The sequence below is a fragment of the Bolinopsis microptera genome, chromosome 5 (assembly GCF_026151205.1).
Source record: "Bolinopsis microptera isolate Bmic1 chromosome 5, MBARI_Bmic_1.0, whole genome shotgun sequence".
Lineage (NCBI taxonomy): Eukaryota > Metazoa > Ctenophora > Tentaculata > Lobata > Bolinopsidae > Bolinopsis > Bolinopsis microptera.
In genome coordinates, this window is record NC_087076.1 from 17,351,052 (window position 1) to 17,376,356 (window position 25,305).

At 36.1% G+C, this 25,305-nt stretch overlaps 1 protein-coding gene and 1 long non-coding RNA gene across 2 annotated transcripts in view; both read left to right on the top strand.

Annotated features, from left to right (window-relative positions):
* The window catches only part of LOC134815789 (limb region 1 protein homolog), a 103,680-nt gene extending 87,949 nt beyond the window's left edge, over positions 1–15,731 (top strand). The window contains exons 2-14 of the mRNA XM_063824379.1: positions 489–587; positions 725–818; positions 1,012–1,042; positions 1,259–1,398; positions 8,477–8,577; positions 12,183–12,330; positions 12,517–12,662; positions 13,572–13,799; positions 13,999–14,088; positions 14,250–14,371; positions 14,550–14,656; positions 14,756–14,901; positions 15,130–15,731. Coding sequence (XP_063680449.1) covers positions 504–587; positions 725–818; positions 1,012–1,042; positions 1,259–1,398; positions 8,477–8,577; positions 12,183–12,330; positions 12,517–12,662; positions 13,572–13,799; positions 13,999–14,088; positions 14,250–14,371; positions 14,550–14,656; positions 14,756–14,901; positions 15,130–15,231 — 1,539 coding nt within the window. The 5' untranslated portion in view covers positions 489–503 and the 3' untranslated portion in view covers positions 15,232–15,731. The remainder of the gene's footprint in view (positions 1–488; positions 588–724; positions 819–1,011; positions 1,043–1,258; positions 1,399–8,476; positions 8,578–12,182; positions 12,331–12,516; positions 12,663–13,571; positions 13,800–13,998; positions 14,089–14,249; positions 14,372–14,549; positions 14,657–14,755; positions 14,902–15,129) is intronic.
* A 7,351-nt stretch (positions 15,732–23,082) lies between these two features.
* Positions 23,083–25,131, top strand: LOC134815860 (uncharacterized). Its single transcript, XR_010160316.1, has 3 exons — positions 23,083–23,206; positions 23,813–23,946; positions 24,842–25,131. It is a non-coding gene; the product is annotated as an uncharacterized LOC134815860 (long non-coding RNA).
* Positions 25,132–25,305: the final 174 nt, after the last annotated feature.

Here is a 25,305-nt window from a genome sequence, read left to right on the forward strand (position 1 = left end):
TAAGAAGTACACTCATTGCACTAAGAGGAATCAGAGGAAGATCAACGGCCCAGCATCTTGAACTGCATGACATCTCCTTCAACCTCATCCCCCAGAAGACGAGCTTTGAGGTCTCCTAGATTTGTTTATGTAAATTTTGATATTTTACTGTACTATTTTATGTTGTATATAATTTTAACGGACGAAATGATCCCAGGGGGGACTCCCAACCCACCGCTTCGGCGGGTAGTTGACGCACCTTTCACAAGCAAGAGCCACTTTGGTCTACTTGCTGTGAGGTGTCTCAGCTACATGGGTTGGGGGTCCCCCCTTTTCTTTTTTTTTACTGTATCATATTATACGATGAAAATGTTATTTGTTAATTAATAATAAGTGAAATCATTAGTGATGATGGATTTTATTATTAAATGCTACACAAGTTGTGAACTACTGTGTACACAAATTATGCTTAAACTTAGTTTAATTGCTAAAGAAACCTCACAACTTGCAGCCAAAAATGTTGTATGGATGATTCTAAAGGATCTGGTGTTTTCGAGCTAGAAACAACAGATGATGGACAGTTCTACCAGGCTGTCAGGCATGCCATTGTAAGTGTTCCTTTATTTCTATAAATACTAAAATAGATGTTATAAGCTTCTCTCGTGATATAAAAACCTTTTGTTTTTGTCATTACATCCTGAGATTTGAATGTTTTGCTTTTTTATTTGAACTTGATTTGTTTCAGATGGCAATGCTGGTCACAGTGGTGTTGTACATGATATCCTATGCCATTATCTGCAGATTCAAAAGACCTCACATATCTAATGCTTCAAATGAAGGTAATATATAAGCCTTGGGTGCAGTTGACCATGTATATGAATTATTTCTATTATTAGATGTACAGACACTTTCTGTGACAATTGATCTCTGCAAATATTATCAATGAACCATTCATTAAGGGACACAGCAATCGGTTTGCTAGTAATTAGCAAACATATAATTTTAGGCGATCTGTAACCACATCTTTCTCAGATTTGACTGAAGCTTCTGTGTACAGAATAACGTAAGTAGAATATCTTATCTTTAAATAAGTTCTTGATATTATAATGTATCAATAATTATTAATTAAGTGTGCAAAGTCGATTACTATGCTAGAGTTGTTCCAATATGTCCAGGCCAGGTGTTATGTCTCTATAATTATGATGTTAATTTGCTTCCACTTGATTCTGTTCAATGTAAAATGATTTATCATATAATTGTAACACGAACTCCTTTGCAGGATATACCTGTGCTCCTTCACTCTTAGCGTTAGTTTGGCAGCCAGTCTTCTTCTCCCAACCTCTATTCTATCAAGGGAGGTGGTTAGACACTGCCCTAATAGTTACTTCTTCAAGTGGATCAACGGCAAGCTTATCAAAGGTGGGTTTTATGGAATGACCAGTTTGCATAGTACTTGTTAATTCCCGTACTCCTTAGCTAAGGGGTATAAGTGTAAGTATTAGATCGCTTAACCTATTATGAAAGCCTTCCTGTCGTTTAGCTTAGTCGCCTAGATGTTTGTCCGAGTCTATTTAAAAAAAAGTTTACTTCTTATAAAACGAGACCTGTAATAATACTACTATTCTTGTAAGGCAGGTATATCTTTAAAAGTTATACATCGTCTATATGTTATATATAACATTAAACATTTAACATATTATATATAGGAATTAAATGGATGGTCGCTTGATATTTTAGCAACGTATATATACGTTGCTAAAATATCAAGCGACCAATATGTTAAATGTTTAATGTTATATATAACATTTAACAAGATTATTTGTGCACAGAAATAGCTGCGTAGATAATTGAGTTATTTTTGCTAAACTTAGGTTAACATACGATAACTGACGCGTGTAAAGTTGTACAGGAAACTGATTAATTAATTATTTAATTATTTATTTGTATGTGGTTTAACCTAGCTGCCAATAGATACATCACACCCATATTGATGACTCTGTTATATTTGAACTAATTTCAGCTGGCATGGTTAATTAGACAATAATATATCTTTATTATCTCGGTATGCAAACTGATTAACTTTCCAAGCTAATTATAGCCATATCAATATCATGTTATTCGCGGCTGCTATATATATACTAATATACGCGTTAGATGTTGAAGTTTTACGAAAAAAAGATTGATCCATTAACTGATTATTTCAAATGTTCTTATCAAAATACTAGTGTAATCCATGCCTACGGTCAGTCTGCATTATAAGGAGTAAGATGGTTGTCAAAATATCAGTATCTCACAAAGTCCTCTTGTTCTTGTCTGTATTTAGAACAAACAATCTCTGTATTTAAACTATACCGGATGCTCTGAGGTAATTGATTCTTGGAGCTGTAAGATACGTAAGCTGTATGATGTTTGCTAAGTTACCATGGCAATATTAAACTGTTAAGTGGCAATTTAAATGTTGGTTGACGTTTTAGTAGATGATTATCAGCTTAACATACTACTACTACTACTAGAATAAATATGTTTAAATGTTTGAGGATTATTGAACAGCGTAATAAACTATAAAATTTAAAGCTGCTGTGACATTAAAATGTAACGACTTATATTACCTATTAATATAAGTGTAACTAAACTACTTATATTACCTGTAAGTGTAACTTAAAGTTTATATTACCTATATAAGTGTAACTTGAGAATGGCAGTCTTTAGTCAGTTAAAAAACTTGTGACGCTCTCGTTGTACCGTACATGATTATAATATTTTAATAAAATATATTTCACTCACGTACGCTACTACAACACAGTCGTGGTCGTCGTGGCGGCTTTGTTCCACAATTGTTTTATGGACCATTGCTCTGAGCTGAGTAAACAATAATTATATTCACAAGTTATGCGCATTATTCACAAGCAAGTTATGTTGTGATGTATCAAGTTATTTAGAATATTCCTGCAACGTGGAAAGATAATTATATTGCAGAAACACATGTATGCTGCTCTAAATGTTAATTTAAAAGTGAGTCTTATAAAGGCAGGCTTTATGTTATAGTTCTTCATCCTAACACTAACCGTTTTGACGTTTATTAAAGATATAATTTGAAAGTTATTATTTTAAAAGCAAGCTTTAAGTAACTCAAACCATTTAAAAGCTTATTTGAAAGTCAGTCTTAAAATAGCAGGCTCTAAGTTATATTCATAGCTCTTCATAGTAACCCAAACCGTTTTGATTTTTATTAAAGACATGATATAAAGCGGAATCACAATACAGACGACAACTCTAAGAATCCGCTGGTCATATCGTTGCAGTTACAAAGAATCGTTGCGGTCTTTATAACGTTGCGGTCTTTAACTGTGATATAGAAGTCAGCTAATATACACCTGATATAGGAGTCACTTAGACCGTTTGGTATCAATACCCAGTTGTAAGAATTGTACACCAATTATAAGTTACAACGTGATATCTAAGTAGACTGCAGTATTATGGTCTTTATCTGATATACACTGGCTGTGTACCTCATTACAGGGTACTCTTTCCGCTGAAGTTATACTCAAACCCACGTACGCGTACGGTATATTGTCTCGTATAATATGCATATTGGATTATATAGTGAAGGCTGGCTGGCATGTGAGTATGTGGGACGATTGAAGCTAATCAGTGGCCTCCACAGATCAAGTATAGAATCCGTAGACTTATCTTTTATATTCGCAGACTTACCTTTTATAATACCTGACAAGATCCAGTCAAACTGTAGTGCCATTACAACTGTACAATGTAAAATGTACATAGGGGGATATAGTATTGTCTTATAATTGATCATATATATTATATATGTATATTAGATACTGTCAGCTGCGAGGATGTGAGCGAATCAAGGCTATAATCAGTCCCCAAATGTACACATATTAAATAAGGTCACCTCTCACCATGCACCTCATTTAAATGGGAGAAGAACATGACAAAATGTAGCAACTTACAAAACTGTACACTTAGTTGGTCACATTGTTGGTCACGTGGTAGGTCACGTGTGACGTGTAATGATGACAAAGAGATGTAGTAGTGAGGATAAAGCCCACATCTAATGAGGTCACTCCCTTTAATTAACCCCACTGCTCTGGGGACGACAAGGTTAATGGTCTGTGTCTAAATAATGAGGCATGTATCTTGTATAATAGCTAATGTATAATTATTGTAGCACGTGTAATTGTGTAAGCAAATGCATAACTCGGATGTTGTAGATTCTGATGAAATGGTATTTGTCAAGGCGAGATGCTGTTTAGAGGTTCACTTTAGCAAGACTTAAAAGTTAAAACATTATTCTATAAATTCGTGGAAAGATACAACACTAAAAGTCTATAATAATATGTAGACAATATAATAAAATAGTAAAAAAACTCCGATCAATAACGAGATCTAAATAATGTAATATTCGTTGCCATTCGGGCGCATCCCTCAGTCGCGTTCACTTCTTCTTATATATCTTCTTATCTTCTCTTATCTCTTCGTCTTCGTTGCCGGTATTTCATGACTCCTCTTCTCTCCTTTGTCACAAGGTTAACAATACCTAAACAGAGTACTTTATGTGAGCATGACCTGATCTTAACTGAATCATTATTAGTATTAAACTTCGTCAGCAATCTGAACTGTAAATCCAATGATACTCAATTCCTCGGCAGCTGTATGCAATGAAATTAAGTAGTTTCCCAGTTCCACCTCCCAGCTGGATGGTAAACTGGAACTACCAAAATTACTGTACAACAATCCCGCCAGTGCTTCCAGTACTTCATTGGTTGAGCTGTTGTGTTGGTTCAGAGAGCACGTGACTAAAATAACACGTGACTGTTGGATATAATACACCCGACGCGACAATCGACATTAAGTATATTCATTAAATGAAATGCAATATGCAGTATTTGATGGTGTGTATTACATATGCGCTAACATCAGTGACCTGGACAATGACCTGGAAAACGCTTGCTGAAAATTGCAATTATAAATCAATCTATTGACATTTGAATTATAGTTATTCGCATTTAACTGCCCGTACTGCTTTATCGACACGTACCATGTGTTCTGTCTGTTAATAATCGGACAATAATTATTATCTCCTCGGTTGTAGAGAGAAGTTTAATTGAAGTGAGATCTGTGGAGAATAAGGCGGTTAAACGATCACAACTATTTATTCCACGCTTTTAAAAATGAATTAAATCCCGCCTTGCCAATATGAGCAGTGAGCTCGTCTTTATTGAGTTGATTTTACCATAACGGATCATGCCAGACTAAAATCCACCAGATTCTGTGTTTTATTTCTATCTGTTTTCACATTAAAAAAATTGGCGAGGAACCATTTTTCATTCATTATTGACAAATAAAAACAATTAAAATATTATTGAATTAGCTGTACCATTTAGTTCATGTTTTCATGTAAGATAATGAAAAGCCACAACATACCATTGTCTACTACCACCCTCATGTCTTACAATGTAACATGTACCTACTCTAACGCGCTTCCTGTTGATTTATCTACAAAAACAGGGAAGTTTTACCGTGTAGTTGCTAATGTTAAATCTTAGCATGTTCTCCAAGAATTGTTCTCCAAGAATTGTTCTCCAAGAATTGTTCTCCAAGAATTGTTCTCCAAGAAGTGCGAATGGTCTAGATTCTAGAATGTATGTGGTTTAAAAAAATATTTATATCGCTGTTGTAGATTTGAAACGGGTTAAAGCCCAGCTCATATCTTACTATATATAAAGCGAGACGATATATATATATATATTTATCTGTGCCATTTTACTGACACCACGGCATCAACTTTAACACGACTTTCCGCAAAAACCGTAAAAGATATACAACTGAAACTTTTTTGACTGGGTCAAATGCTTTAATGGCCTTCAAATCAGCATGAAAAAATAAAAAATTGGCCAAGAAATAGGAGTTTTAGAGCCCAAAATTTGGACCCCCAAGTGGTGTCAAAAACGCGAATTAAATAAGTAATAATTATTTTAGTCTCTTGATTCTTGACACCACTTTAGGGTTAGACGGGTTCCTGCTAGTCTATATAAAGTATAAACTGACTGCTATCAGTATCATATATCCACCAAGATACTCAACTGTAAGTGAATATGATAAGATATTAATGGGTAGCATCCAATCTGTGCAGCAGATCAGCAGTAAATACGTTTTTCACTTGGCTTAATAGAGCTAGTTTTTTACTGGAAATACGTTGGACCGCATAGTTTTCTGCAAATGTTATTAGGCTCTCGAGTCAATGTACATTGGGATGCGCTTAATACATATAATATTATACATGACATTCTTATTTCTCAAACTACGCTGTGTTGAAATGTTATCTTATTTGAACAGTGGAACTGTATATGATAACACACAACTGTTATCGGGAAAGTGTTACCTTGACACTTTTAAACTTATCAAATGTAGTTGTCAATCCAGAGTACGTCACCATACCATGACCATTATACACACATCTCTAATGTACAATATTCTAGTATTTTATGGTACACTATCTTGATTCTTGCCACCACGACAAATGACGTCACAAACCACGACGGGGCATGATATTTAAGGCGGTTTTACGTCACAAAGTCGCGACGGAAAACTGCTCTATATCATGCTCCGTGGTTTTTAAAAGCTGCTACTTGAGTAACAAAACTGTAGCAGTAATGTTGCCCTGAATACTAAGATAAAAAGAAATCACTTACACTTCATGATCATAGTGCCAGGGTATGATACCCTGCTACGTCTCAGAGCCAGATTTACAACTCTTAATGAAACTAAGTTTTAAGAGAGCTCTCATCTTATTTCTCAAGTTCTGGAGCCAGGTGTTATTCTCCGTACTGTGTACCTGATTTCTATACGTTCTTATAAATTATCTGAGTTTAGAGTAGTCAATGCTCTGGTGAAATACTGATAAGAAAAGACCGATCGATGGTAATTTACGGTGTATCAAATTACACGTGAATAATTGTGCATCATAAGGTGACATGTAGAGTAATAAACGTGAGAGTGGAAGTTTAGGCTAAAAACAACGCTAAATGAAGCAGTTCAATTGTTATTTCGAATTTCACTTCGAAAAGTTAAAAATAATCCCTAAAATATTGAGTTTATTTTTAACTACTTTATAGATTCTTCTTCGTAGATAACCGATTTCATTCATGGTAAACGTGAGCCAATCTAGTAAGTTTTCCCACATGATGCGAATTTTTAGGGATATGGTTTCCAGTATTATGAATTAATTCTAGAAATTACTATCTATCACTGGCATGTTTTCTTACGGTAAGATAACCTGATCTGAGGCGTGACGTTATACCCGAGAATAGGAAGGGGATCACAAATTATCAATATAGACAAAAATGTTGCATTCTTTTATGACAGCAAATATTCAAACGTACATCGCGATTACCCCCCCCCCCTCCCCTTTACATGCACCAGAAAAAAGATGAAGCAATAGCCTTTATCGAGTTAATAAGATTAGGAGCGTACTTTCAGACATTTCTAGTATACTCCGGCGTATGTGACTTCTTTTTCTCGTTATTAGATACATATCTCCCATTACAGAAATACCTTACCACAGTTATATCACTTTTAGTTAGACTCCGTTCAACTCACAGAAATCGCACACATTCCACAACAAGACAAGTCACAATCTCTATTATATTATAATCTGTATCATTAAAATATAACAAACTTACCCGAACTATCACTCAAGGTAAGGATATTTTGTACACAGCGACGTTGAGTTTTTAAGTTTTACCAAAACAATTGGACCGATATTTTGTCGAGCACAATTCTCGAGCCAAACCCGTGTGCATGTTGACTACAATTGTCAACACTTGGCTTTACAATACTTATTTTTAACTCACCACCCCCCTACGTCCATATGGTCTGTTTGTTATGTGACATTTTATGAGCTGTGTTATGAAACTTGATAAGTACTAGCTGCACCTGCCAAGTTACATGTATTGAAACGCTCATATGATAGGTGCATATATATGATATTTATAGTGGTCATTGTCTTGAAGAACTTACGAAAGACAGGAATTTAGTATGCTCCTTGTGTCCCCCGAGTATGCTGTCTGGTCCAGTGCTTAATAAAGTTTTGAAGGAATGTTTGGAATGCAATATCTTAGTTCATGTTAGGTGGCACTAATGTCGCTGTTAAAATGTTGTGAATATCTGTTATTAATGGGATGCTTTGTGCGTCACGTATGGGGTTGTAAATGTTGCAAAATCTCTGTGACGCCGACTTAAAGTGCCTGTAAAATGAACATTTACATGCATCGGGTAAGTTAAGTGACCTCTTGAGTCGGCGTTGCTCTAGCGGCAAAGCTTATTACAGCTCTAAATAGGTTAACGTTCAATGAGGAACAAGGGAAGTAGAACTTCCATGTTTGTGTTCCAGAAACTTCATTTCTTAGAATTTCGGCAAAGAATTTTCAAGTATTTATCGATACTACAATAAAGAAAATGACCTCATTATTTTCAGATCTGTGGAATGGGGTTTTCCTCTGTTCAAACCTGTCCCTGTTCGTGCTACTACCCTTCTCCTTCTTCTTTCTTGAATCAGAAGGATTCACTGGATCACGGGTTAGACAATTTACAGAATTATTATGCCCGTTTTATTAATCTTTCTTCCCACAATTTGCTAATTTGTTCAACATATTAATCCCCGTGTCTCATATCTTGGTCGATTACGTCAAGCTGCAAGGTCATTGGTCGTGCAGTTAGAAAAGGGTTTAATGTTTCTCATTTCATCTGAGCTTAGTTCATAATTAGCTGAATTTTAGCACTTAAGATTAGTCTTTTCTCAACAATTCGTTTCGAATGGCAAATTTTGAACCACTAAAATTTCCGGGAAATGGGTTCAATCATTGTTCAACTTCACGGAACGCGCGAAAACATATTATAGAATTAAAGTCTATTTTTCGGCCTCATGCGACTACAAAGTTTAAAGCATTTACTGTGACAGGAAATGGCGCGCGCACTATAGTTCACATAGGATACGATCGATATTGAGCTCTAGTTCCATACTGTCCTCTCTTCGCCCATGCAATTGTCAATACTTGAAAGTTGAAGTTAATGGTGCACTGCACTCCTGTCTCCTCGGCATCAGCCATCAGGCATGTATTGAAAAAATAGCGAGGACAGCATTACACATTTTCTCGAAACGAATATATGATTGTCAAAAATCGATTGCTAAAATGGCAATGATAAATTTTGTAGCGCGATGCACTACTGGGTCGCGCGCGCATCAAATAATGCTTCTCGCAACCACACTTCGGTAGATCGGCGAGATGCACCACTGTGCCTCACCGAGCTGCGAAGGATTGACATCGTGAATCAATGTTAAATTATGATGAGACAATTTCTACGTTCACAGAAATTATAAATATCGATAACTAAGTATTTAAACTATATAGAATGGAAGGGTCATGGCTGTTATCAATCATACCTAAATCACATTAACTAAATGCAATCGTCATGTCTTACTGTTCTTATTGAGCTGTAAAATCAGATTACATCACGTGACCACGTGTCTCACCAATCATTATACAAAATCGACACGTTCTCAGTTCTACTTCATAACTCTGATAATTCGCGAAAACCAAGATAAAACCGTTCGCTGTGAGGAACATCTGTTATTGCTTCCAAACAGTTGGCGATATGCAGAAAGATAAGATTTGTCCATAAACTGGTAATAGTCACGAGAAAACGGGTTTGCGGCATTCCAATGTGGAATCTTATCAAAGTTACTAGTCTTCAATTTTTTTGCAAATAACTGGTTCGTAATCTGACCCTCCGAGAGCATGGTTCTTTGTCTTATGACAGCTTTAAGTAGGAGTGCGTTAGACATCATAGTTCCCATACCTAGCCCCCCTGTTCCATACATCATAGCCATGTTACCTGCGGGAGCACCAAAACGAAGGAAATTATGTGCAGTTACGCCTCTCGAGCAACTTCTCAGAGATAAGATATCAAACTCTATTCCTTTAGAATCTAGTCCTAATCCCCGGGTCATGATGGCACTGATAATGTTGAGTGCTGCTTCAGGGTGAGCGTGTTTATAAGGGAATATGGCCCCACCAGACCCTTGAATAGCCATTACGTGATAAAGTTTGCCAGAAATCTCTACCTCTCGCTCAGCCATCATCCGCCAGTGTCTGTTACCATTTCTAAAATCGTCCCTAAACTTGATAATTTCTCTTTCCCCGATCACCAATTTATCTATTTTAACAATGAAAACCATCGTGCTCCCTGTCGCTAACATCATTCTAGCCATTAGATTGTTCGACTTAAAAAGTGAGTTAACAAGAGAGCCCTGCTTAGTCTTAACCAGTAGCTTTGTCATGGAAGGTCCAAGTGAAAGGTGAAGAGTGTTGACGTGGGTCACTGACTGCTCTCCAGTAACACAGTCCTCCCAGACTACCCTTGTCACTACACAGTCCTGTCCGTTACTTGTGGGCTTTACCTTCACGCTTTTCAACCTTGAACTATCCCTCACCACTCCCCCGTTCTGTTCTATATCTCGCTCAAAGTGCTCGTCAATGTCCATTAAGAGAGCTCCGTCAAGAGGACGCTCAACAAGGTTCAATATGTACTCAGGATCATAACCACGTGACGCTATCTCATCTCTCGAGAGGGCTCTAATCTTAAGAAGTCCTGGCCCTACTACTCTTTCTAATCTACCTATGTCAACAAGTCTAGGTGGGTGTTTCCTCCTCCCGGCATTGCCATCTAGTGACATGTTTCGCTGATTTGATGGGTACATGACGTCATAACCCAGTTTCAGTTCCTTGAGTATGAGGGGGGAGCGTGTGGCGTGGTGAACTGAAGTGTAAGCTATTGTCTTGTCAGCTGGATTAAGTGCTGTTCCTCGAATGTAAAGTCCAACGTCTTTGAGAGCGTTCCACTGGTTTTTCATCGCCATCCACAAATTTCCAGGATCACACAACAGAGCATTGAAATTGATTCTGACGTTCATCCACATTCCATCAGTTTTAACTTTGTTAAGATAACTTGAATAGTGGAGTCGCCGATGAATACCATCAATGAGTGTCCTAAACGCAACATTCAGACCATTGCTGTCGAAGCCGTAATACTGCGGACAAATAGTACACGGAACGTAACAGGATGCGGACCCCTTCCAGTTAGAAATCCCTCTCAGCCCATCGTGAGCATACAGAATTTTATCACCGTCCTGTGACTGTGCCTGTATGACAGCCCCGAATATAGCAGCAGGTCCCCCCACATAAACGTCCCACTTCTTCTCGTTCACACTATCCGGATCACAGTCCTCCTCCACTGTTATTACGTTTTCTCCCTCCTCCCAGAGTTTATAGTCGCTTGTCTTGTTCTCTCCCACATTTTGATGACGATGCACTTCCGGGAAAACTCTTTCAAAAAACTTGGAGACGTCATCTGGACCGTGAATAACCTCGTCCAGCATCCTCTTTTGTCTAGTTCTGGTTTCCAGCTCATTTATTATGGCATATCCGCTGGTAAATGAGGGCAGGTCTGCAGCAGTCAGACCGATTTGAGGAAAAGTTCTTGGGTCGGGCTTCATTCGTTTTCCTATCAAAACATATTATCAAAATATAATTAACATCATCATTGTGTTTGCTAGATTTTCTTGTTCTTAAACATAGGAACTGCTCAACTGCTTATCGGATGCAGATGGATGAAATTATTAATTCTGCTAATAAAATGATTCCATCTCGATAGTAAATCATTATATCAGCTGTGGCAAAGAACTGTTCCTTCAGAAAACATTCTACAAATTTTTTTGCGTGTTGGCAACAATATAACAATAGCATCAGCAATTGAACAAAAACAAACATTTAGTATAGACTTGACGGTATGGTGGACAAGTTCACTCGTAAAGTTATATTTACATGAAAATATCTTGTTATGTCCGTAAGAAGTCACGGGATGGTGAAACAGTTCATGATACTGTTAATCAGTTACGTACAGGTAAATCAGTCACGTATATAACATGAGGTAAATCAGGTTTACCATAATCTAGAACGTGAGCCATAATTTTATTACCTAAATTTGGAAACTTTTCAAGTCACGGGGACCGGAATAACTTTGATTAAGTTCGGTGCCAAATTTAAAGGGGGCAGTAGAAAATAGCTCTATATAGAGGAATTTGAGCCGAGCACTAGCACTGGTACTAACAAATCTCTCTTCAGGGAATCGTGGCTCGGATCAAGGAGACGTTTACAGTGCTGGTTTTACTGAGTCTGGTAACAGCAGGTTGCTCCTTGCTCATAACCCGACTTATCGGCACGGATACGGCTCCTCTCACCCTGACTCTCGTCCTCAGCACTGTCTTCTCGGGTTAGTTCTATTTTTACGTATATTATGAATTTATATTGGCAGACATTTCATTCATACTGTTTTCTTTGATCATTGTTTATTTTATTATGCACCTGACTAGTTGTTTGAAATTGTAATTTGAGTGATTTGTAAATGTTGCGTTAAATATCTTGCAGGCTATCTTATTTAACATTCTCATCTTTTCAGAGAAGATAGTAAAGTCCCCTTGGTTCATGTACAGCTACATGTACTCTATGACGTCACTTTTGGGCGTGGCTGTGCTTCTCGTGTGTACACCATTAGGACTTGCCCGGATATTCAGTGTCATTGGAGCCATCGTCATGAAACCCCAGGTTTTTACCTTTTAAACTTGGCAATATTTGCGTAATTTATGACATTTCCTGTCTTTATCTCCATAGTACTGACTACTGCCTCGAGTATTCCTCTAAGAGTTGTCCATTAGAACTCATTAGCATTTCAACACATAGAACGTTATGCCCATAGAACGTTATGCCCAGAATGTCAGAATGATTTCCCAGCCAGCAGATCGTCGCGCCCAGACCGACACTACAAAATTATAACATTATATTTCGGCTAATGACTAATGAGTTAATTCATTTTTGCAATCAGCTGTTGGCTGCTCTGGGTCTGGAAACTGATATAATTGCTCCACTGCAATTATTTTAATCTAATTCTTGCGATTATACTGTATTTTTTAGATCATTGCTAATATTTTAACGGAGAAACCAGCTGGTTTGAGTTGGTTTGAGTATTTAAAAATGTGATCATGTTAATAACTGAGAATTCAAGGTTGAATAAATCACAAATTAATTGAAGATCATGAATGTACATAATATATCAGTTCCACTCGAAAAGTACCTAAACTCCCAAAACTGTAAATAGTCGTCGAAATATCACGATTAACAAAAAAGTATACAAATATTGTCTCAATATGTATAGTAGTCTCTTAGATCTAGTAGTCTCTTATCTAAATTTATGAAGTTTATGGAGCGTCAAAACTCAAAACTCAAAATATGGCATTGAAAGATGGATTCATCGAATGTTGTTTTTGGTATTGTTAATGACGAATTTTTCTCTCGTTTATTTGCAAGAATTGCATTTATCATATTCATAATTCATATGATATTGCTAAAACGGTATGTAGTGGTTCACCTAGAATCTAAAAAGATGGTTCCAATAACATGATAAATATATAACAATACAACAAATCTTGTCCTTAAAATCACACTCTACTCCTGCAGTTATCGACCAGTCTTGATGAGCAAATAAACATGTTGGATCTCGAGAAGGAGTGGATTGAGCGAAACCTACGGGTGAACGGATTGACGGAGGAGACGCTCAAAGTACGACGCAATAGAGTCCTCCAGATCGAAGATTCGTTGGAAAACTTACAGAAGCGTAAAGCGATGTCACCATGGAGACGAAACTCTTTGTATCCTTGTGTACTCCTACTCCTCCTCTTCATCACTGTTAGTTTCTTGCTGAAATTATTTCGTAATTTCTTACGTTAAATTAGTTTAAAAATTACGGTTCTTACCACTTTAAGTCTAAATTGAATATTAATTTACAGATATCATCCTCAATTATGATGCTAATTGCTATATATCGTATATAATATATATATATGTATATTATATATACATAATTATTTATCTTATACCATTCCAGGGTCTCTCAATTTCTATGGTGGTTTTCAATATTCTAAAGCTTTTGCTTGGTTACGGACCTCTTCCAGGAATTGACGAGTCATTCGACAAGGTTTATATCATGAAATTATCTCTCACAGTTTAAAGTTGGGATAGTTTTTAAAAGTTTATCGAAATTCATTTTCTTACTCGGTACCTTAATAAAAACTTAATCAAGGTCTTGAAAAAAGAAAAACTACACATTTGCCGAAATAACAGCTCCAATATCTTCAGGAATTCCTGGACGCAAAGTACGACTCTTACATGGGCTCTCTAGGTGCCCTGATTGAGATCGGTCTTGTCGGCTACATTCTCGTAGCTTCTCTGGTCGGATTTTATACGACTGAAAAGTTCAGGTGAGAGTTAGATGTTCAATACTCCGTATTGGAAACAATGCCCAACAATATATTGCCAGACTTTCACGACTACGTTCTAGTTTCCTCCAAAGAGTGGAGTATTTTCTAATTTTAAATTAAAATAATCTTCATCGTCAGTACTCAGTATGTACATTCTCCTCATCGCGTGTAATTGCAGGTGGTTGATTCCTCGTCAGAAGAAAACACCAGTAACAACAATAATAGTTAACTGTGTTGTAGTTCTCGTTATGAGCTGCTCTGTCCCTCTCCTCTCCGCTATTCTTGGTAGGATTCAGTTAGGAGCAGATCAAATTAAGAACTTTTTCATCAATAACACAAAAACCCTACTAAAAGTATAACACCTACAACACCTCACACTCCTAGGTTTGACGAGGTTTGATCTGCTTGGCCACTACAGAACTGTGGAATGGTTGAAGAATGTCCACGTGATCTTCATATACAATGTGACTTTTGCGGTCCTTTCAGCTCTATGCTTGGTCAAGAAAGTCACCACCGCTGTTTTGAAAGAGGTACTGTTCTGATATTAAGATTTGTTAAATGTTGTTCAGAGTTTTGCAGATCATTTATGGCGTGTTATTTTATAGTAGCAATGTCAGTATGATGTCCCATTTTTCGTTGCTATCGCATTCAAATTGGTTAACCATGCTATTATACAATTTACTGTAAATTATCAGAAATTAAGGTAGTCTATAATCCCAGTTTCACAAATGAAAATCATAACTGAAACTTTCGACCAGGTATGCAATCAGCTCCAGCCCTCGGCCCGAATACGGCACAGGTTCTTCCTTCACATTTCAGCCTTCTGCGGGATGGTCGGATTTCTCAGACATCACAGATGACCAACACTAACCATGTCTCCAGGACATCAAACTCGAAATAATACAGATACTTGTGCTTGCTGAAATGACTGCTATTTCTTGACAGAGAACGAAAAATCCATATGATTATCTGCTTGTCGTTTTTACCATTGAATTTGAATGAATTGAATTTGAATTGAATACCGACATTTATTGTTTCTACTGTGCAAGTTTTCTGAAAAATACGCAGAAAGATGTACTGATGGGTTTAAATGACAATTTGAAGAAGCATATTATATTGTTATTGCCGATTTTATTGCAATTTATAGAGATTTTTAGGCTATTACGAAGCGTTTTAATAAACTTTCTTGCAAGTTTCTTTTCTTTAGATCTTTAATGGACCAGTGCTACCATAGAACCTGAGGAGGACTTCCATTCGATCTTTTCAGTTACGGTTTTACAAAGTTGGGATTGCACTGGTATTTTAAAGATAAGCAACGTACAAACGATATTTTAAAAGAAATTTTAAGTGAGAATCTCGAGAAATAAATGTGAAATGAAAAATGCTATCTTTCAATAAAGTGCTAAATTGCATGACAGTGACAGCAACATTTCTTGTTATCTACCAAGCTCATACGAAAACACATATATAATTTGATTTTCAATAAAACATGCTTTCAAAATACAATGCAGCAGTTAACAATATTACGTTTTATATATCAAAATAAAATGCGACAGAATCTAAATTGTAATATTGAGTGTTTTATATACCCAGCTGATCTGATTTACTCACTTTCTTGTGATATAATTATTTTGTTATCGTGGGGCACTTTCAAAAACATCTGTCCCGGAAAAAATGTTAAAATTTGCCAAAAATCAGTTTTTGTGGCATAATTTGGTGGATAATTTTTGGAACGGGATGAAACTCCAGGATATGGTGTGCTATACCCTAACCTTTACTATCTGCCACTTTTTGTTTCGATTTAGGGCTAAATCTGGTGGATAAAAGTGAAACAGACCAATCCACTTCAGGTGGCCTTTAAAAATATTTAATTCCATCTAAACTCCTAAAATATGATTGAGACTTAACAATAATCGTTATAACTTCATAATTTTATAAGTAGGGCCGGGATTTTTCTTAAGGGCCAAATTTGGTGGATATATTTTTTAACCTCTTTTTTAAGACTGTTATTTGTTAGCTAACATCAATTTACTGGTCTTAAAATGATGCAAAGGCAATGTTAAATCTATGGCATCAACTATGAAGACCAAGATTCAAGTTAAAAGGCTATTTTTGGTGGATATAAGTCAATATTAATTAGTTAAACACGTAAATGTTACCAAAATATCAATAAATAAGACATCATCATGATTAGAAACAGTTGAAAAAGATGAAATATAAGATGTTGAACATTTATGCATAAGGTGCTATGGCATTTTAAGCATTCAGGGCCAATTTGGTGGATAATTAACTCAAAAATACTTAAAATATCGACCTGGATATTTTGATATCCATCAATTTTGGCCTTAAAAGTCGGCTTGAGCTTATCACATTTTGTGCTGAACAAGAAAAAGGTCTAAACAAACCAATATCAGTGTATGATTTCATAATCGAGCAAATCTAAGGCCAGAAATAGTGGATAAAAAAGCAAATTTAACCGTTTTTAAGCTAATTTCTTATGCATTTATCCACCAAAAACGGCCCTAAATGGAGAATGTTTGGAACGTTTACTTGAAACTATAGCCCTTCTTTTCGACCTCAGAGCAATGATTTTCAGCTCTTTCGACCTTAAGATATAATTATTGGGCGTTGAAAGTGAATCACATACGTTATCAGTCAAGAAATCGTTATTTCAATCACTGAGGTAGGTTATTCACATTTATTATCCACCAATTTTAACCTTAAAAGTCGTCTTGGACTGAAAATTCTTTTGAACTGACTCAGCAAAGGGGATTTTCTATATATACTAGAAACAGTTGTAGTTTCATGATAGAACACATCTAGGGCCAAAAATAGTGGATACAAAAGCAAATTTTCCCGTTTTAGTACTTTTATCCACCAAAAACAGCTCTAAAGGCTGAAAGGAAACAGTTTGTTAAGTTCGTATGAAACTATATCCATTCATTATGGCCCTAGACTTAGAGCAATAATTGTATACATTTTCAGCTTCTAGACGAGATAATTGGGGTCTAACAATGGATAACCTGAATTATTGACTCAGAAATTGACTTAAAATTAAATCAATCATGAAGCTCCAATATATCCACCAAAAATGGCCTAAAAATTAAATCTTTTATGCTATCATAAACTTGAAACGATTTCCAACCTGATCCGTTCACTGAGTAAAGCTGGTGAACTTGTTGACCAATATAATTTTTTCAGTTGAAAATTTTCGGTATTGAATTTTATTTCATCGTTTTATTATCCACCATATCTAGCCTTAAAATTGAAATCTTTCTTTATTTTCGCCTTTTATCATAGAGGCATATCGATTTGCTACAATTCTATCTTTAAATAATCACCATAAATTAACCACACGTAAAGTTACAGGCCAACAAATGATATATCCACCAAACCCCTCTGAAAAGTATATCCACCATTATTAGCCCTGATTTAAATGCGTGTATCTCTGCTCATAGACATAGTAGACATTTTATTCTTTTTGTAAAAGTTGAACTATCGCAAATCCTCTGCTGAAAAAAAGTTTAATCAAAATATTGAGTTTATCCACCAAATGAGAGCTTCTAGAAGTTGAAATTTTTCCCGTGACAGATTCGTTAACATAGTTTTTGAAAGTGCCCCGTGGAAATTAATTAATTTGGATTATTTTACAAATTATATGAGTTTATATAAAATTGCGATCATGTTGTTATTTAACTTTAAGCGCCGGCATGAAGTTCAGTCAGATCGATGAGCCAAATACTTTTGATTGATACTTGAATTTATCTTTGTTTAATAAACTTGAAAAGCTTGAAACAAACATAAGAAATATGGATCCTTTTGGTGCCACTAAAATGGGCCTCGTAATTTGGTCAACTGTAGGGTCAACTGTAGGGTCAACTGTAGGGTTAAATGGTCAAGTGTCGAATCCTTCGTCAGCAGGAGTTAATGCAAAGGATTTTGAAAATCATGCCATTTTAAAACCTCAATTATTCGGTCCATTCGTATTTTATGTTTCAGCTGTATGACGACCATGAACCATAGTAGATGTTCCACGATTTAAAGAGGCAAATAAATAGAACAGTTAACAAAAACAGAATTAATTCAGTTAATTGTTGTTTCTTGCACTGCTAATAGTTGACTTAGGTTATTCTACTAATCTGATCCTTAGCACAGATAAATGTTTAGCAGCTATAATATACTACTACTAGTAGTACTTGTGCGCCGTATCAGAGTATGTACTGACCTAGTATATAATATTATAGGGAGCAGCGCTGAAAACCCCCGTTATTTTCTAACTAAAAGAACAAAGCTGCTAATATGATATGTAATATAATTAAAGTTCAAGTATCAAAATAAAAAATTCACAACTGGCCATCTGATCTGCTTGAAGCTTGTAAATTTTGTAATAAATAAATTCCATTATCTTTTCCTGTTTCCACTGATGACGCGACGTCGCGACTTAACAGACATTTGTGTAAATTAAATATTTTACATGTTAATCATATGTAAATTAAATTGGAGACTTCGAGTTCATTGAAAATGAAACATGTGTTTGTTTTTTACATACTGAAAAAACGCAGTTATATTACCACTGACTGACAAGAAATGTGATATGAAGATAAAATTATATAAACGACCATGAAGACTCAAATGAACTAGAACTCCGAGATGCGATGAATATTAATTTCGTATCAAACATATAAGTGAAAATCGTCCTTTGCTCATCACCGTCCAAATTCAATAGTTTAGTCGCACAATTTCGGAAAAGCTGCCGCACTCTAAGTCTAGTCGCATGATATAATTTCTTAACAGGTATTTCGTTTACTATTATTTCTCATCACTCATGCTGACTTCAAGTTACCTGGGGACCCATGCTTAATCATTAATGTTCATAAACATAATATATGGCGGAGTGACAGGCTGAGCGCCGCCCAGTAAACTTCAAGGGAATACTGTCACTGTCAGTGTCAGGTTTGCACTGTCATACTCAATCGAATCAGGTATTAACGAGGATATAACAATAACAAATAACACTCAGCAGTACGATCTTTCATCCATACTCCTACTTAAACTTTGCCCTGTCGATCCTCATGCTTGGCGTAGATATAATTAAGCTGCAGAATGAAGTCTGCCTTGATGAAGTCTAAGTTTGCCTTGATGAAGTCTGCCTTGATTGTTGATATCAACAATCAAGGCAGACTTCATTCCATGCACTATCAGTAACATGATGTTCCAGTTCACTGAATTATTCCGTTTGGCTCTATATTAATAATAACATATATCATGAATATTCAACAATCATGTCCAGGTATTTGCAAGGCTTACGGACACGGTCAGACCAATTTGTTTGTTCTCTCTAGGTATTACTAATATACCTCGACTCTCGAGCATCGAGGGAACCAACAAATTTGAAATTGGTCTGAACGAGCCTTGCATGTTGCAAATACCATACCGTTTTATAAAGAGAATTGTTTTTTAAATTGCGATATTCCAGTGTAGCGTGATTTAGCACGCTTGGTACATAACCGCTGATATAATGGGATTATAATGAAATTATATAGAAATTATAACTGTGTCCGCTGCCCAGTGGCCAGTATATGCTAATACTATAAGTATTTCCACCAGCGTGCACTTTTTGTACAGCGGGCGCAGCTCACCAGCTCGGTCTGAAAAGGCCCGTGCTCATAATCATGTTAGTGTTACCCGCTGGAAATACAGCCCGCGAGCACAATCACATACTATATTAAACTCGACCAGTAGCGATATGGCCCGGGCGGTGGTCATATCAAACAGTTGCGGTATTCTGTCCAGGTTTAATTCTATAAAATGATTTGCAGAGTGCTGACGGCAATACAGCTACGTGAGCTGGTTTCCCGTATTTTAACAGCTACTGGAAATCAGCAAAAAAGTTTATATGGACATGTTCATTTGAAGTTGAGGATATTGATACAATATTAGCAACCCTTTTAAATGGTACGATAAGGTATACGTTGTCACGCTATGAAAATATATTAAAACCCTCAATAGTTAGAATGATCAATTCATCTCATCTTCTAGGTAAAATTTGTCACATAAAGATATCTTTATCAGATGATATGATATCGCTTAAACATTAAATTGTGCCGGCAGTGAGATGTGAACTTTGTCCACACTATTAAAATGTGACAGAGTTAATATATGCCCCTTGCTGCCGTCATGGTTGGCCAAATTTTCGAATGTTCAGTTGATGGGATAGTTCCACATGATTATTATTATTTACATGTTTAAAGCATTTTTTTTCGTTAAATGGTACCACCAGGTAAATTCCGTCACACATTTAAGAAATATATATATGCGGGATGTTTAGGAAACCCTGACAAGGAATATGTTAACATTGGCACAATTATAACATCTCAACATGGTAATATATGTTAATTTCGTCACAAACAAAATTGTAACTCCATTTGCTCCTTTTTGAAAAATGTTAATTTTGTTACATAAGTCATTTAAAAAATTCGGATAATTCTAAAGTTCAAATCAACAGTTCTTAATGCAATGCGGGTTGTTATCACAAACTATTTCATTCTATAATAATTGTTTCGAAATTTAACCTATTTACGATTTCGTATCATTTTTCTGATAATGTTAACATCAGCTGTCCTTAACTTTAATCATCTGTATCGTCCTTAAATAGAGTTTACTAGCCTTTTAAACCGAACTCGGATATAAATTATTTTGGCTATTTACCAAAAATGCCACATAATGTGGCAGAACTAACCTCAATTCCCAATAACCAACAACCAAGTGTGGAGTGAATGCATAAATTTGTATTTAAAAACACAATTTAGGGCTTTGAATTATGATCGGTATAGAAGAACCATCATATAATGAGTGTAAAGGTTCTTGACGGACCGCATATTCATAGTAGAAAAGAGGACAAAGTTTATGATTGTTAGTAACAATCATAAACTTTGTCCTCTTTTCTACTATAAATATGCGGTAACAATGTTACTGTTAGATTTACCTAATCTACTACATTTCAGACCAAGGAATACTAATAGGGCACTGGGCAGCTATAGTAACAACAAACATTTTTCTGGCCAGTACATTAACATATATATGAGAGTATGGGTCACGTGGCTAATGTTCAGAACTTCTGAACATGCTCGGCTAATAGATGCCAAAATCATGCCACTAATGTCGAAAATGTTTTTTTTTGTCTGAACCAATAATCGATATCCTCAACTTCAAATGAGCAGGTTTTATATTATTCTAAATCTTTTTATATCAAATTCAATTTTTCGTCCGGATTTGTAAAAACTCTTTGTTCTGCTATCTTCACTTCTCCTTAAATTTTTGATACCCATCCAAGGGCTGGGCTAATAGCAATAGTAAAACTAACAGTTATATAATAATGACAATAATAAAATGGACCAATGCGGGCTCTTAAAGTAAAACAAAAAGCCTGTGCAACTTATCAGGCGCAGGTTCAATATTCATTAAAAAAGACTTTATAACCTGATTAAAGGAAGCAGCCCTTTACGTCCAATATTCATTATTGCTCAATCAATCAGGCCCCTCATGTTTCATTATTGTTCTTCATATTTCACAGCACAAAGGGCTCAATTAGTCGTTATCCAATCTTCATAGAGAACTGATTGGTTTTGCTCCTACGCTTACAGAATACAGCTAAAATAAGCTAAAATGTAAAGGGTTCGGTATAGTAATAGCAATGTAATCTTTGAACATATTAACTGGTTGCGAAATCTTAATCAGAGCAGCAATCGTCGTGTTTCTGCTGTAAACCTACTTTGAAGGGATCAGCTCAACTCTGATCGTTTTAATCTAACTTTACAGGGTGAGACATATTCTCATATAATTATATCAAACATTAGCGATAAAACATTATTTTCACTGATGGGTGGTTTTAGTTCTACCTGTACCAGTATAACAACACTTGGTCACGAACAATTGTGGTTGAACCTAAATTCTCGTGTTCTGCCACACTTCATGCCGTTATTAGTACACATTCAGGTTGCTCCACTGCACTAGGGGATCGTTATAGCCGAAGCTCTGATCAAGATCTCGATAACTTTTAAACTGCATTTAATTTTATATTATATTAGATTATATTCAGTTGAACAATGAAATTCGTATTCTACAATCTACCACATTTCCAGTTTCAAGTTCAACTACATTTCGACGGTAGCATACCTGTTATAATAGCCATTGACGAGTAAATTGAGTCTGTCGAAATGAAGCCCCATATATATATATAATAGGATAGTTCATTTTATTTGAACATTTATTTCTGTAAGTTGTAACTGAACCTCATCCAAAGGTTTTCTTCATGGCATGTGCGAAATTTCAACAGAATTAGACCACGGCACTATGTTTAAAGTTAAAGTACCACATTAAAATGTTTTAGAAGTACCATCTGTTCTTCATGTCTTACCAAGTAATAACTCCTATACGCCCTTTCATCTCAAACTGCCAGATTTCTCCGGTAATTCGGATTTCTAAATCGCGAACGTTAGTGAGACTTGTTAGTGCTGAAAGGTCGTCACCGATTAGAGCCGGTTTTGTAGGTGTGCACGAGTCTGATTATCGCTGGTCATTACCATCAACCGTGCCCCATTTGAATGGGAGCTATCTCATTATCCAGGGCCCCTGTTAAAACTGTCACGTGACCACACGTGCGGTGAGTCACGTGACTCACGCGCGCGCTCACGCAAATCCTGGCTGCGGTATAAATAAGCTGCGTTCTACGGTTAAATCAGACAAAGTTTTTTACCCATCATCACTCCAAAGAAGATCTTTCAGCTTTTTATTCCACACCACCATGTTCGCTCTTTTGCTCATTTCTACCCTTCTGTAAGTAACTACCAGACTCGATTTTTATATCTGTTTTAATATTATTATCTGCTACATCCATCAATAATTTCTTTTGAGACTCAAGTTAACAATTTATTCAGAAAACCAATTGAATGTAAATTACCTTAAGTTATAGGCCAGGGCATATCTTGACCGATCAAAAACCTAAAATCCTACGCTTTAGTTCCCAGTTTTTAGATATCATTATCAATACCATGTTTATCAAACAAGATTCTGGAGCCTTGGCTTATTAGTTAGCAATATTGTGCCTATCTGCATCATATAAAGCTGCTTTGGATGTATCCGAAATCTAAAGTTCGATTCTATTTAACTTTCATCTCTTAAAAACGATGACCTAATACCTATTATAGTTGGCGAAAAATGATTTGATTTCAACTTTATTTATACCCGGCAATGGCACACATTCAACATTGCATACATTTTTGCCATAAAATGACTGGAATTCAAATAACAATACTTACCAGTGTTGATGCAGTACACTAATATTCGAATACTAAACAACATCAGTTCACGCTTCAGCTCAAAAATAAAAAAAAGAGTGCTCGTCCATAGCTGACAAAATAACATATGTTTCTCACTTCCCAGGTTAACCAACTGCTTAGCAGTACCCTATAACGCAGCAGAGATGTCAGAAGGTGGTCTAGAGTCTGCAGCCTACAACACGGAAGATTTGGATGTAGCCGAGTCCGATATTGTTAGCGAACACAACGCTGAAGAAGGTCAGTAGTGTCAGCACTTAACACTTCACACGTGTGACGTGTCACCGTATCACATAGCATTAAATAATTTAACTTCGAAAACTACTTCTATAATTAATGATTATACCTTATCCTATATGAAATACCTAATCCTGTATATGCTATGCACGAGTGAAATGCACTCAGTGCACAGTGCAATAGTGCATACATCCTAAATATTACTTGGATGAGTGCAAGTGTAACCAGGTTTAGCAATTAACTTCTTAAGTCTAAGTTGCACTGCATCTTTTAGTTTTGTAACTGGGTATTCTGTAATAACAATACTAATAGAATCTATTCACCTCACCCCAGTCATTGTCAATATTCATGCAATTGACACGAACAATTATTGCTCCTCGAGCTATATAACTCCATTAAACAGGGTCTAGGGTGATCGGGTTGTAAACTGACAGCTATAATGACAATTCACAGAAATTTCGATGTAATTAGTAAATATAGCCCATTCGCAGTGGTTAAACTTAAAGACATTATAATACTAGGAAAATTGAATATGCTAATAATGTAATATTCCATATTACATTATTAGCATATTCGGCGGTGAAATATTTCATTTGATATTGTATTTACATACCCATGTGCCTACTGTGGCAAATAATTCAAAATGTAATATCACTCAGGATCTGGCATAGTGTAAACCTTGTCACTTGCGTGCAGTAGTCTGCAGTGCAAGTAAATTCACGTTCAATTCACCCTCACTTTCACAACTGACTTAAAAAGTAGATCAAACTGTCAATTTCGTAAGAACTCTTGTACACGCCCGATCTGATACCCACACTAATGACCATTACAACTGCAGCTGGTACACCACAGTTAAATTAGTGAAAGCAGTTCCAGAATTACAGTACTTTATCCTTAGGTGCCATCTGGCGTTAGGAGAGTCCCGGGAACTATACCATGCTCTGTCACCATGGCAACTAGCTGCAGTAGACGGTATGTCATCTGATCGTCACGACAACGAGACAGAGCCGGTCGAGCTGCTTACAACAGAGTAGAAGTAGGACTGGGAGGAACTTTAAGTTTAGGAGTACATGCTGCAAGTACTGGCTCGGTCAACTTGAGAACTCTGCTTTTTTAGCTTAAACTTGCTCTATTGAGTTTGGGCACAGTTCGTTTGATTTAAAATAGTATTATGAAAATCAATTGAAATCCTAGTTTTATTTGTTGAAATCTTTTACAAAAATTTTCTGAATTTAAAATACAAAGACCGAGAAGGTAGCAATTAACTGTAGATTTCACCGGTCTTCTTTTAGAATTTGAACCCTTGATATTTTAATGAGCATGAGTGTATGGCAACTAATTGATGGCTTCATGGCTACATTG